The sequence below is a fragment of the Oryzias melastigma genome, linkage group LG19 (assembly GCF_002922805.2).
Source record: "Oryzias melastigma strain HK-1 linkage group LG19, ASM292280v2, whole genome shotgun sequence".
NCBI classification, from domain to species: Eukaryota; Metazoa; Chordata; class Actinopteri; order Beloniformes; family Adrianichthyidae; genus Oryzias; species Oryzias melastigma.
Window position 1 is genome coordinate 17072105 of NC_050530.1, and position 11810 is coordinate 17083914.

Genomic DNA, 11810 nt, shown 5'->3' on the forward strand with positions numbered 1-11810 from the left:
AATAGACCACTGAGAACGGTGACTTGATCGGAGTGGGTCTTTAAATTTCATATTACTATTTCTTATTACATAATCCCTCAAGCAGGTCCCAGGTTTCTTCACTTTGGAACATGGCCTGGATAAATTCCAAGGAAGGCATCCAGGCAAAATTTAAAGACATGCCAGATCCAAATGAATTGGCCGACTTAATGAGTAGGAGCAATGGCTTCACATAAGTTCCTCGTCCTATAAGGGAGTGTCCAGCCACTCTGTGGAGAAAACTCATTTCAGCCACTCGTATCCAGGATCGTATCCTTTCAGTCACGACCCAATGGTCAAAACCATAGGTGAAGGAAGGATCAGACTGACCAGTAAATCAAGAGATTTGCCTTTCAGCTCATCTACTTCTTCACCACAACATCTTCATAGATCAATCCTTCTCAATCCTTCTCAAGCCTTCTCTTACTAGTGACCCCAAGATACCCTTCTACCCTTGGAGCTGGAGCGCCTTGCCTATCAAGAGGGGAAAATTTGATTTTTCAGGTTGAGAAGCACTGCCTCTGCTTGGAGGTGCAAATTTTCATTCCAGTTGCTTCAAACTCGACTGTGATCTGACCTAGTGCACTTCGGGGTTCCATGGCTTGATGAGGCCAGCAGAATAACATCATCTGCAAAAGCAGAGATGATCCATGTAGTACCCAAACCAGACGCCCTTCTCCCATAGAGTCCCTCGTATCCAACAGAGCATCCCCTCTATCACATAGAGCAGGGGTGTCTAAACTTATGTAGTCCTCGAGGGCCGACCTCCTGCCTAATCTGCTGCTGGTTACTGGATCAAGTGTGTTAACCCAATAAGGAGCTTCAGTGGCAGGTTGGTTGGATAACATGTAGGACACCGGCCCTTAAGTACTGACTTTGGACCACCCCCGCCATAGAGTATCCTATATAGCTCTGCTGTGTCCTAGATATTATTATGTTTCTATCACTTACGCACGATCCTTCGTGAAGAGATTTAGATTTTTATATATATATTATCCTCTATCTTTTATACTTTTTTTCTGGAGAGCTACTGTTTTTTTTTTTGTTGTATCACAAGGTCCTCGCAACAATGATATTAAAGATGATTCTGATTCTGATTCACATCCTTTCAGCTTCTGTAAAACTAAAAAAAACTCAAAGTTTCATTTCTTAAAAATGCCCAACTATCCATTCACACAACTTAAGAAACCAGTCCCAAAAGAATGCTGACTTCCTGCAGTTTCAAAATAAAAGTGACCACGAACACTTGGGTGGTCATAGGGTTTTGATCCTTATGCATAGATGAGTTTTATGGAAATTCAAATCAAATATGAACAGGGTATTGAAGTAAAATAAAATATATGTTCTGAACTCTTCAGAGTTTCTTTAAATTTCCAAAGATCCTTGATGTCACAATAGATGGGGGAAGTATTTCTGAATTTGTGATGGAAGACAGACCAACCTGTTTCCCTTGAAATGAGAAGCTTTAATTGTTGCTTGAAAGACCAGATTGTCCAGGTAATTCTTTTAAAGGAGTAAAAGTCATGCATGGCTACAGAGGAGAAAATATCATGTTTTTATTGTTTTTGATCAGCCATTTTTTATGTAATGTTAAACTAAAGTCTTTAATAGAGGTTTATTTGCGGAAATAATTTGGTGGTCATTAAGTCATTTATATGTATAAAATGTAGCTTTTAAATATTTACAATTACTGATTTATAACAATGTTATATTTTTCAATTTATAACAATTTTGATTTATTTTATTCTTACAGCCGCACAAACAAGTTCCTTTCAAAATAAAATACACTCTGTGTCAAAAAAGAAGTTATTATAATGTAATTCTACAGTTTAAGAATTGTGTTTCTTAACAGAAACTATGTAGGCTACTGTTGAGCAGCAGAGAATACGCCTCAGGTTGCAGACCCCTGATCTACATCAAAGCGAGGGAGAATGCGCAGGTGCAGCTCTGATCTGCGCAGGTGCAGCCCTATCTGCGCAGGCGCAGCTCTGATCTGTGCAGGTGCAGCCCTATCTGCGCAGGCACAGCTCTGATCTGCGCAGATGCAGCTCTGATCAGTCACACAACTTTAACTGTATAAAGTCTACGTGTAGAAGTCACATGAGAGACTTACCAGATTTATAAACCAATGACTGCTAAATCATAAGCGGGCTGCGGCGTCACGTGACTGCTCTCAACCAATCAGGGGCACAAACATGCAGGAAGCGCCACTCCAGGTCCGGGTCTCGGTTCCCCAGTCTCTCAGTCCGTCAGCCCTACAGAGTTCGGGACCCCGATGGCGATGGCGGCTTCGGTTCCCGCCGTGTCGGACCTTGTGGCGGCCGCGCGGCGGCAGTTCGCGCGCTCTTTTGGGGAGGAACCCCCGCAGGTGGCGGTGTGCGCGCCGGGGAGAGTCAACCTGATCGGGGAGCACACGGACTACAACCAGGGATTCGTGCTGCCGATGGTAACCTCTGAGTTTGCTCCTCTGTGGGGATGGAGGTGGGGTGTTGCACCGGCCACATGCCGCAGCAGCTGCCCCAACATGCGCGGTATGCTTGTGCTCTTATTTTGAAGGGCGCACCGGAAATACTTTAAATATGGTCGCAAAATAAGAAACTAATGCAGATGCCATTGACTGTATAAGTAAGAACTTGTAAGTTCTAATTAGACTGTCTATGGCAGATACTCATGTTTGTTTGTTTGTTTATCTTTTGGTGTAAGTGGCACGAGCCCAAATTGGTGGTGGGAGTTTCATGATAGGTCAGTGTCCCAAATACCCCTCTTACTAAGGAAGCTGGTGGGCTAATAATAATAATAGTTTTTATTAGAAGAATTGCTTAGAATTTTTCTGTCAAAAGATAATTGTTATTGATAGATGTTTGCTTGATACATTCAACATAATTAGGGCTATTTTAATAAAAAGAAAAGGAAGAGATCATTTTAAAATATATTTTCATCATACAAACTTAAAATATGTATTATAAGAAGTGTGCATACCAACCTTTTAAACATATTATCAAGATAAAAATGTCCCAAATATAAAAAAAAACTTGATTAAAAAAACCCCAATATCCAGATTAATACTAATGATGAAAAAGGAACCATGGTTCCTAGTGTTTTGTGTCTTTGCTCCTCCTCCTCTTACAACATCATCAAACATGGGTCTGCAACCTTTAACTCTGGTCCAGTTTCTTATTGACAAAACCCAACGGGAACCTCAAAGTCCCATTTTTATATTTTGAAAAGTACACTTTATTTATGTTTTTGTGGCCATTGATTCACCTAATTTTTTAAATAAAGCTTTTTAAATATTTTCTACTGTTGAGTTACAATGCATATTTTTAGTACATAGCAATTTTAACTACTTACTTTCAAAATAAAATAGTCTGCAGCAGATTTACTTGAATTAAAAAGGAAACTTGATATTTTCTGTCATTGTGACTTTTGGTAGACCTTTGTCCTTTTTCTCCTTTTTCTATCAAGTACAAACAACACACACACACACACATATATATATATTCTAAATCCACATATGTAAATGTAATTAAATAGTGTTATTCTAATACTAAGCTTAGCAGACTCAGTTATCTGACATAAAAAGACTGAACATAAATTACAAAACTTAATTAACAAAAACAAAATTCATCACAACTACAAATTTATTTTATTTTTTTTAAGTTGCCACCATATTTTTCCAAAGCCAAAGAGCTACAATGGGGGGATGAAAGAACCGCATGTGGTTCAGGAGATTGCAGAACTCAAACTTAGTGGTGGGACATAGGGGTAGAAAACAAGCCCAACCATTAACCCTCGTATAATATTTAATACAGACATCTCTGAGACCCCTATCTCATTAGCATTAACATAATTTAAATGACAAAAAACTTTATATATATCTTAGTCCATGTTTTCTGCCCTGTAGTTCATCTTTATTCCACCAGGGGGGGGGACTTTTCAAAATGGCTGCTTCCATGAAATCTCAAAAAAAAGTTTAGCTAATTTTCTAAACTTTTTAGTAAGAATAACTCATCTGTTGTGATTCGTTTTTTAAATAACTAATTTCTGTATTGAAATAAGCCAAAATATGTTGATAAGGATTTTGTTATAATACAGTTACACCATGTTGAAAATGTGTGGATCAAATGTGAGACAGCGTGTTAAAAAGGTGCTTTTTATCCTGAACACTCATGTCAATATTTTTCTATCTCAAGCTAACGTTGTTAAAAGTGAGCAAAAATCGATCAAGTTACCCAACAGATCATTAACTAATAAAAAATTATATTGCTTCAAAGTGTTGGTCAAAGTAGTGGGCTTCACAGAGTTAAAAATGACTAATGGTCTTCTTTTAGTTATACTATATTATACACGTGTACACAAGCTGTCACAGCCTCTTGAAAATGACAGGATGAATGCATTCTGTTCATGTTCTCCTTCTTTGCCTGCTTACAGTAAGATCCCAGAATCTGTCACATGACTGGTAAAGTTTTGTTCTACTTTCAGTTTCCTCTGACAGGAAAGGATTTCTGCAATCATATGTTCTTTTTTTTCCCCCCAGACTGAAGATTATTGCGCATTCAGCAGTTTGAAAATATGTGAAATGTGCCAGTAAAACCTAAAAATTCTGTAAGTCATTTATCGTGCTGTGTGTTTGCGACTCAGGCGCTCCCCCTGGTCACCGTGCTGGTTGGCAGTCCCACCCACAGCCAGGACGTTACCATAGTAACGGTTTCAGAGGACGCCGACGAGCCCCGGGAGGTGTCTTTCAGCCTGGCTGGGGGCGAGTCGGCGCTGTCTCCGGGTGTCCCTCGCTGGGCAAACTACGTGAAGGGGGTCATCCAGCACTATGGGGGTAAGGGGGCTCAGTTTCTATAGCAACACAAATATCAGGACTTGATCATTTGACCGATGTGTTCGCTGCAGCTTCTCCTCTCCCGGGGTTCAGGGCGGTGGTGGCCAGTAGCGTCCCATTGGGGGGAGGACTGTCTAGCTCCGCCTCCTTGGAAGTGGCCGTCTACACTTTCCTGCAGCAGCTGAAGCCAGGTGAGAGTGGAAACGATGTGGACAGGTGAGAGGTCACAGGTGAGGCATTCACGAGGCGTAGAATCTGGTGACCTCTGATCAAAAAATCCAATGACTTTTACTCTTGAAGTTACCTGCAGAAGTACTCTGATTACTCCTCTGCTGCATCTGTCAGTGAGGAGGGGGGTTATAGGGCAGACTTCTTGAAAATTTTACCTTTCGGAGTTTCTTTCGCAGATGGAGGTGACAACGTGGCCAAAGCTCTGTCCTGCCAGAAGGCGGAGCACACCCACGCCGGCGTGCCCTGTGGCATCATGGACCAGCTGGTCTCCATCCTGGGCAAGGAGGGGCACGCTCTGCTCATCGACTGCAGGTCCGTTCACACGCAGACAGAACTGCTCGGTACCGGCGCCGTCAGCTCACACCCCTGCTCCGGTTCTCCTCAGGTCCTTGGAGGTCTACCCGGTCCCCCTGGTGCTGCCCGGCCCGCTCATCCTCATCACCAACTCCAACGTGAAGCACTCGCTGGCGAGCGGCGAGTACGCTGTGAGGCGCCGGCAGTGCGAGGAGGCCGCCGCAGCTTTGGGGAAGAAGAGCCTCAGAGACGCCACCATGAAGGAGCTGGAAGGTAACGGCTTCATTTTCTTCATATATGTCCTCCATCATGAGAAAGAATGCTCCAAGAACATGTTAAAAACACCAAAAAACTCAATTTCCATCAAAGTGGGTTTTTAAAGATTGAAATTTATGACAAATAAAATCCAAACAGGATAAAAATAACTTCTTCAAAGATTAACTTAGTTCTGTAGAAATTTCTTCAAGCTGGTAAACATCTGAAATTCAAATATGGTTAATAAAAAATAAAGAGATCCTCTTTCTGGTTGAGGGATAAGACACTTATTTATTGGTTCTTTTTGGCATCTTTGGTGATCCGCACCAGACTGAAACATGGCTCAGAGCCATGGAGAGCCTGCTCAGGTAATAGGAGGAAACATGTAAACGTGATGATCGGGGACTGTGCTGCATTTCTTTTAGCTGCAATGCTGCTTTCAGGTGCAGCTCCTTAATCAAGCAGTTTCATTTGGCAGGGATGTTGCATTAAGGTGATGTGTTTGTTTTTTTCAAAAACTATACTACATTTAGGTCTCTGGTTGCATGTAGAAAAAAAATCTGTTGCAAAGCAGCATTTAATGCCTTGCTGCATTTATCTACAGTGTTTTACCAGGATGCCGTGTTGCATTCAGGTGCAATTGGGCATTCATATTCAGACATTATGCTGCATTCAGGAGCAGTGTTTCTTTCAACCGACATGCTACTGTTTTGGGGGAAGTTTTGCGCTTGGGCACAACTCTGCGTTTTAGGTCCATGTTGCATTTACTTACACTGAAAACAGGCTATCACTAGGTTGCCATTCAGCATTAATGTGCAATGTTGCACTCAGCTATAACATAATCTGTGTCATTTAGGCGCCATGCTACATTCAGGTGCAGCAGGGACACCGTGGTGCATTCAGGTGCTGCGGTTTGGGGATGTTTTGTATTCAGATATGACGTTGCATTTGCATGCATTCAGGCACAGTGATGCATTTCACTGGGGTATCGTGCTGCATTTTGGTAGATTGTTGCATTCAGGCTCTGTTCTGTATTCAAGTACAGTTAGATATATGTTAGATTTCTGAGAAACGTTCCTCTCCCTGCAGAGGTGAGGAGCAGACTGGACGACGTGATCTTCCGCAGAGCTCGCCACGTCATTGAGGAGACGGAGAGGACGCGTCAAGCTGCAGAGGCCCTGAGAAGAGGGGCCTACAAGGAGTTTGGGAGGCTGATGGTGGAGAGCCACGACTCACTGAGGTACAGGTGACGGCGCGAGCGTGCAGCAGCTGCTGTGGCGGCGTTGGAGCTCACTGGCCGTCTGTCCGTCAGGGATCTGTACGAGGTGAGCTGCAGAGAACTAGATGAACTGGTTTCTGCCGCCCTGGAGGTGGACGGCGTGTTTGGCAGTCGGATGACAGGTGGGGGATTCGGCGGGTGCACCGTGACTCTGCTGCAGGCCCACAGCGTCGATAAGGCCATCCTCCACATGCAGGTATGTCGACACTACACCTGCATGATCCCATGTTTGCTGTTTACCCCAGCAGGGGAAGGACTGTCAAAGGTACAAATATTAGTCAAATAGTTGTTGAAGCAGTGAATGTTTTTAGTTTCCTTGTATGATCTGATTATTTATGCTTAATAGATTCATCTACAAACTTCTAAACAAAGCGGACTTCCACGCGTGTTTAAGTTTGGCTTGCTGTAGGGCAGACGAGATGCCGACTCGACACTTTCTGAGGGTGTTTTCCAGCTCTTTTTCAGTGAGGATGACCTCGTGTGGACAGACTAAGACATTACAGATCACACCAAACCATCTCCCATTTGTTCTCTTTTAAATCAAGTGATTTGGACAGAAGTAAATGGAGGTTAACCAAACAGAACGCTTTAACTGACTGGAACAAACCGGTTTGCCTTTTATTAAAAATGTTATTTTTCCATTTTTAGTTTATGACGATATTAAAAAAAATAAAATATAGATTTTTTCTTTTTTATGCATAACAAATTAGGTGGGTTTGTTATTTGCCAACCCCAAATCCACCAATACAGACCACCACAGGGTAGTGCTGGGCGATATAACAATTAACATCGTTGGGGTGATAGAAAAGTGTCTATTGTGCAATTTCTCTTCTATCATTTCTATTGTTCTTATTTGTTTATTTTTATTGCTGAACTTTTGTGCAAAAATGTATTTTCCTACTAAGAAACTTCAAGCTGTTGTGCAGTTAAAAAAACGTTTTTCGTTTATAACTATTCAGTTACTTGTTTCTTGAAAAATAAAGTCAGAGAAAAGTATGTAATTACATTTTTTTAGTGAGTAACTAAAAATAAATTTTTTTGTGATATATCGTGATATATATTGTTGTTGAGATAATGATATACAATTTTTTTTCCAAATCACCTGTACTACCACACCTATGTTAACTCCTTTAGTCATTTGTGAGTAAACATAAATATTTACATGTTTAACAATTCCTTTAGTTGTTTAAATATTATGGTTGTCAATGAATTAAAATAACTAATCTGATTAATCGCACTTTTGGGTTGTGATTAATCATGATTAATCGCAATGTTTTACAAGGTAAATTTTATACAATGATATATAGCTTTTGTACAAAAACAGGCCACAGAGAAAATGTTTCCCTTCATTTTTACTGTCTGAAATGTTTACATTTATAAAGCGTTAACTCAGAAGTTTGACTTGTGTGTACAAAACACATCAACAGTAAGATAAGCAGGAATTTTATTTAACCCATCGAGCCGATCAGCATATAATTCGCTTTTTTTTTGCCACTGCAGTCGAATCGCTTCCGGCTCAGCGACTCGTTGTTACCGTGACAACGGGCCACATTACCTATCAAATAGTCCTCCTTTTGTGAAAAAGTGGTCTAAACCTAAAAAATAACAAGAAAAAATTGCTAAAAATTTATTCTTTTTTTTTAGTGACCATGTTATGAGTGGGATAATGCCCAGTGAAGGGTGCATCATCAGAAATTAATGCACGCTGTGGAAACCTGAACGGACGGAAGTGTTAATAATTAGCATTAATAAATGTTAAAGTGTTAATTTTTTTAATTAATCACGCGCATTAACGCGTTAACGTTGAGAGCTCTATTGAATATAGAAACATTTTTCTTCATAAAAGATGAGATCAGGTGAATCCTGGTTGGGATCGCTGATGAGAGAAAGAATTGGATCTTCTCGCTTTGGGTTCTTGACTGTCCCCTGATTGGCCGGGTTTCTGCAGAATGATTGAAAGGAAACTCTACCTGATGGCCTCCAGTTTTCTGACTGTCCTTGTAAGAGATAAAAGTTCATCCCCTGAGTGTTGCTCAAACAGCTTGACTCTGTGTGTATGTGTGTGGATGGTAGTGGCGGTGGGAGGGGTCAGAGCTGCGAGTCCACACAGAGCCCTCACTGTCCTGTTAATGGTGCCGCTGCGGCCCGGCGCCATTCAGCCCTCCACAATGAGACAGGATAAAGGCTCAGGTTGTACCTGGAACGTTTAGTAGACGGACCTGCATTTGTAAGGATGACCCCCCCACCCCTCGACACACACACACACACACACCACCCTTTGAAGCAGCTTCTTCTTACATCAGCCACTCGGGTCGTTCTGAACCTGGCGACTGCTGCAGCCAGCGTTCCGACTAGAGCAGAAGGATCTTTGTCCTCTAAAAAAAGAGGGGCCGGATTCAGTCCCCTGTTGAATCTCAACCCCCTTTATTTACAACAACAGAGAACTTTCCACTTTAACCTTATCCACACATAGGTTGATGTTTGACTCCATACTTGGGCCTCTGAACAGATCCAACTGCTCTGGTTCCACCATGGCTCCCTGGGTCCACCAGAGGGATTCTCAGTCTTTTCCTTTCTGTGGGATGAGGCAGATTTCCTCCAGAAACGCCCTCTGCTGTTGGAGATCTGCCACTACAAGTCCTTACTTCAGCTACGATCATTTTAAACCGTGGAATCAGAAGTATGTGACCAGGTTGGGTCAAGTTTTGACTTTTAGATTGTGATTTATGTAATTCTCACAGTTCTTGATTATGGAGCACACCTATACCCCTTCAACCCAACTTTCAGAGACCTTTCCCTCCAAGCTGCCAGACTGTGTTAGGATCTAAAGTCCAGATTGGAAGTTCAAAGACCTTCACGATGAGTCATCAAATGTGCTGCAGTTTTAGACTCTCGTCAGTGCAGCAGTGCATCCTGGTCCACAAACTTGTGTGTTTTTCGGCTTGTTTTCTCACCGTTGGATCGAGGTAATGTCATCCAGTGTGATTCTGTTGTTACCAAGTGAGTCCCTGAAGGTTCAAGAACAACAACCTGATTCTAAAATTGCTTCAAGTCTTGTAAACTGGGAGATATCCGCTGGTTGAATAGACAAATAAAACCGAGTGTCATCAGCATAATGTTAACTAAGCTGTCAAACATTTAACTCTTTTAATTAAATTGAGCTTTGAAAAAAAGTCCCTGAAGTTTTTGAACTTTTTACAGTTTAAGTAGAAAAAAGCATTCATTGTGTCAAATTATATTATTTATAAAAATATATATGAAAAAAAAAGTTTCTTTTCTTTAAAGAATTTTAATCACAACATTTTAAAACACAAGATTACCTTTGGTTTTCATAATATTTCATAATACTTGCTTGACATGGACCAGGACTGGGACCTCAACCATTGACTATATGAAAACTGAACTGAGTGATGTCACCTACTTACTTACTTCTGGCTCCAATTAAATATAGTCGATTCAGTCGCCATTTTTTCACAATATGGACGCCATGTTGGACCCAGGTGACATCCGTAAGCAGTGATTGTCCCAGGTCGGTTGAGTCAATGTTTCTATGGCAACCACTCTCGCCAATTAGAAATGAACTTGTTGGAAGTCCACACCCCTACCGCTTAAAAGTGAGCTAAGCTAAATCTGTCAATTAAACATTTTGACTATTTGATTTGATACTTTTACGTGTTTTATTTCGTCCAATTGGTCAGTTTTTAACTTGAAAAACTTGAACTAAACAAAAATGTGGGTTTTTAAGAACGTGTTAATAAAAATGTATCAGGGCAACAATGACAATTTTGACAAATACAATGATGGAGTAATAGGATTTTGGCTTCTTGAGGATGTTTCCTTTTGAACCACGAGGGGGGAGGGGTAACTCGGTCCAGTTCTCATATACAGTTAATGACCTGGACGGATCTGAGGCATCAGAACAAGTTCTGGTTTTTCTTGTTTGGATTCTGGGAGGAGTTGTCTTATCATAAAGTAAACAAAAGTGTGCTTCATCCTCTGAAAGCATGGAGGGTGGGGGTGTTTGGTTTCTACTGCTGGGGGGGTAACTGCCACATTGGTTCATGTTAACACAATTAAATATAAAAAACCTTTTATGAAACAAAGAGGAAGCTTTCCTTTCAGGGGGTAGTTTCTGTCAGTTTCTGTCCAACCAGTTCTTCAGGTGATGTTGTGGATCAGGGCGGGTCTCGACCCCCACTGTGGTGTTTGGAGTATAAAGAGAGCACGTGTTTGTGTGATGTATTGGCCTTCAATTTCCCCTCCCCCAACTCTCAATTTTCAAGTCGGCCTACTTCACGGCTCAGAGAGCTGTGCACGTGCTCTGCTCGAGCTCCTTCAGCGCACGGGGGGCTTTTCTGGACCCGTTGTGTGGGATTTCTCCCACAGGACATCCCGGGGTCTCAGCAGTTGTGGGTACAAAGTCCCTAATCCGACAGAGATCCTGCGCTGCACATTGAGGCTCTCAGGCTGTTTGGCCCGAACCTCACATTGATTTTGAATAACGATGGTAAAATGAGCAGAATTCAGAACGGACTCTGTCAGTGTGAGTGGGAGGGGCAAATCCTACACGTCCACATCCGAGGTTAACCAGATTATTACAGCATCAGTGTAAACCTCTAGTAGGTGAGACTGTTATTTTCCTCTTTTTTTAAACAAACTAAGAACTGTGATTTTGTCTTGTACTGTCATGTGTTTAATCTTTTAGTGCAATTAATTAATCGTGACCTAAAATCAATTAGTCTTTAAATATTCATTATTTTAACCCATAAATTGCTGTAAAAAGCCTCATTTTGAGATATTTTTCTTTGAAGTTGTAACATAAGAATACTAATTACAACTAAAAAAACTGTCTTTATTACATTTTCCTAATATTATAGACTTCCAGCCTTTACTTTTACAGCA

General features: G+C 41.4%; 1 protein-coding gene across 1 annotated transcript in view; it reads left to right on the forward strand.

The window, feature by feature from the left end:
• The first annotated feature begins 2215 nt into the window (after nt 1–2215).
• galk1 (galactokinase 1) overlaps nt 2216–11810 on the forward strand; it is an 11540-nt gene continuing 1945 nt past the window's right edge. The window contains exons 1-7 of the mRNA XM_024263380.2: nt 2216–2464; nt 4660–4849; nt 4921–5040; nt 5257–5392; nt 5466–5647; nt 6719–6869; nt 6942–7104. Of these exons, the coding sequence (XP_024119148.1) occupies nt 2294–2464; nt 4660–4849; nt 4921–5040; nt 5257–5392; nt 5466–5647; nt 6719–6869; nt 6942–7104 (1113 nt within the window). The 5' untranslated portion in view covers nt 2216–2293. The remainder of the gene's footprint in view (nt 2465–4659; nt 4850–4920; nt 5041–5256; nt 5393–5465; nt 5648–6718; nt 6870–6941; nt 7105–11810) is intronic.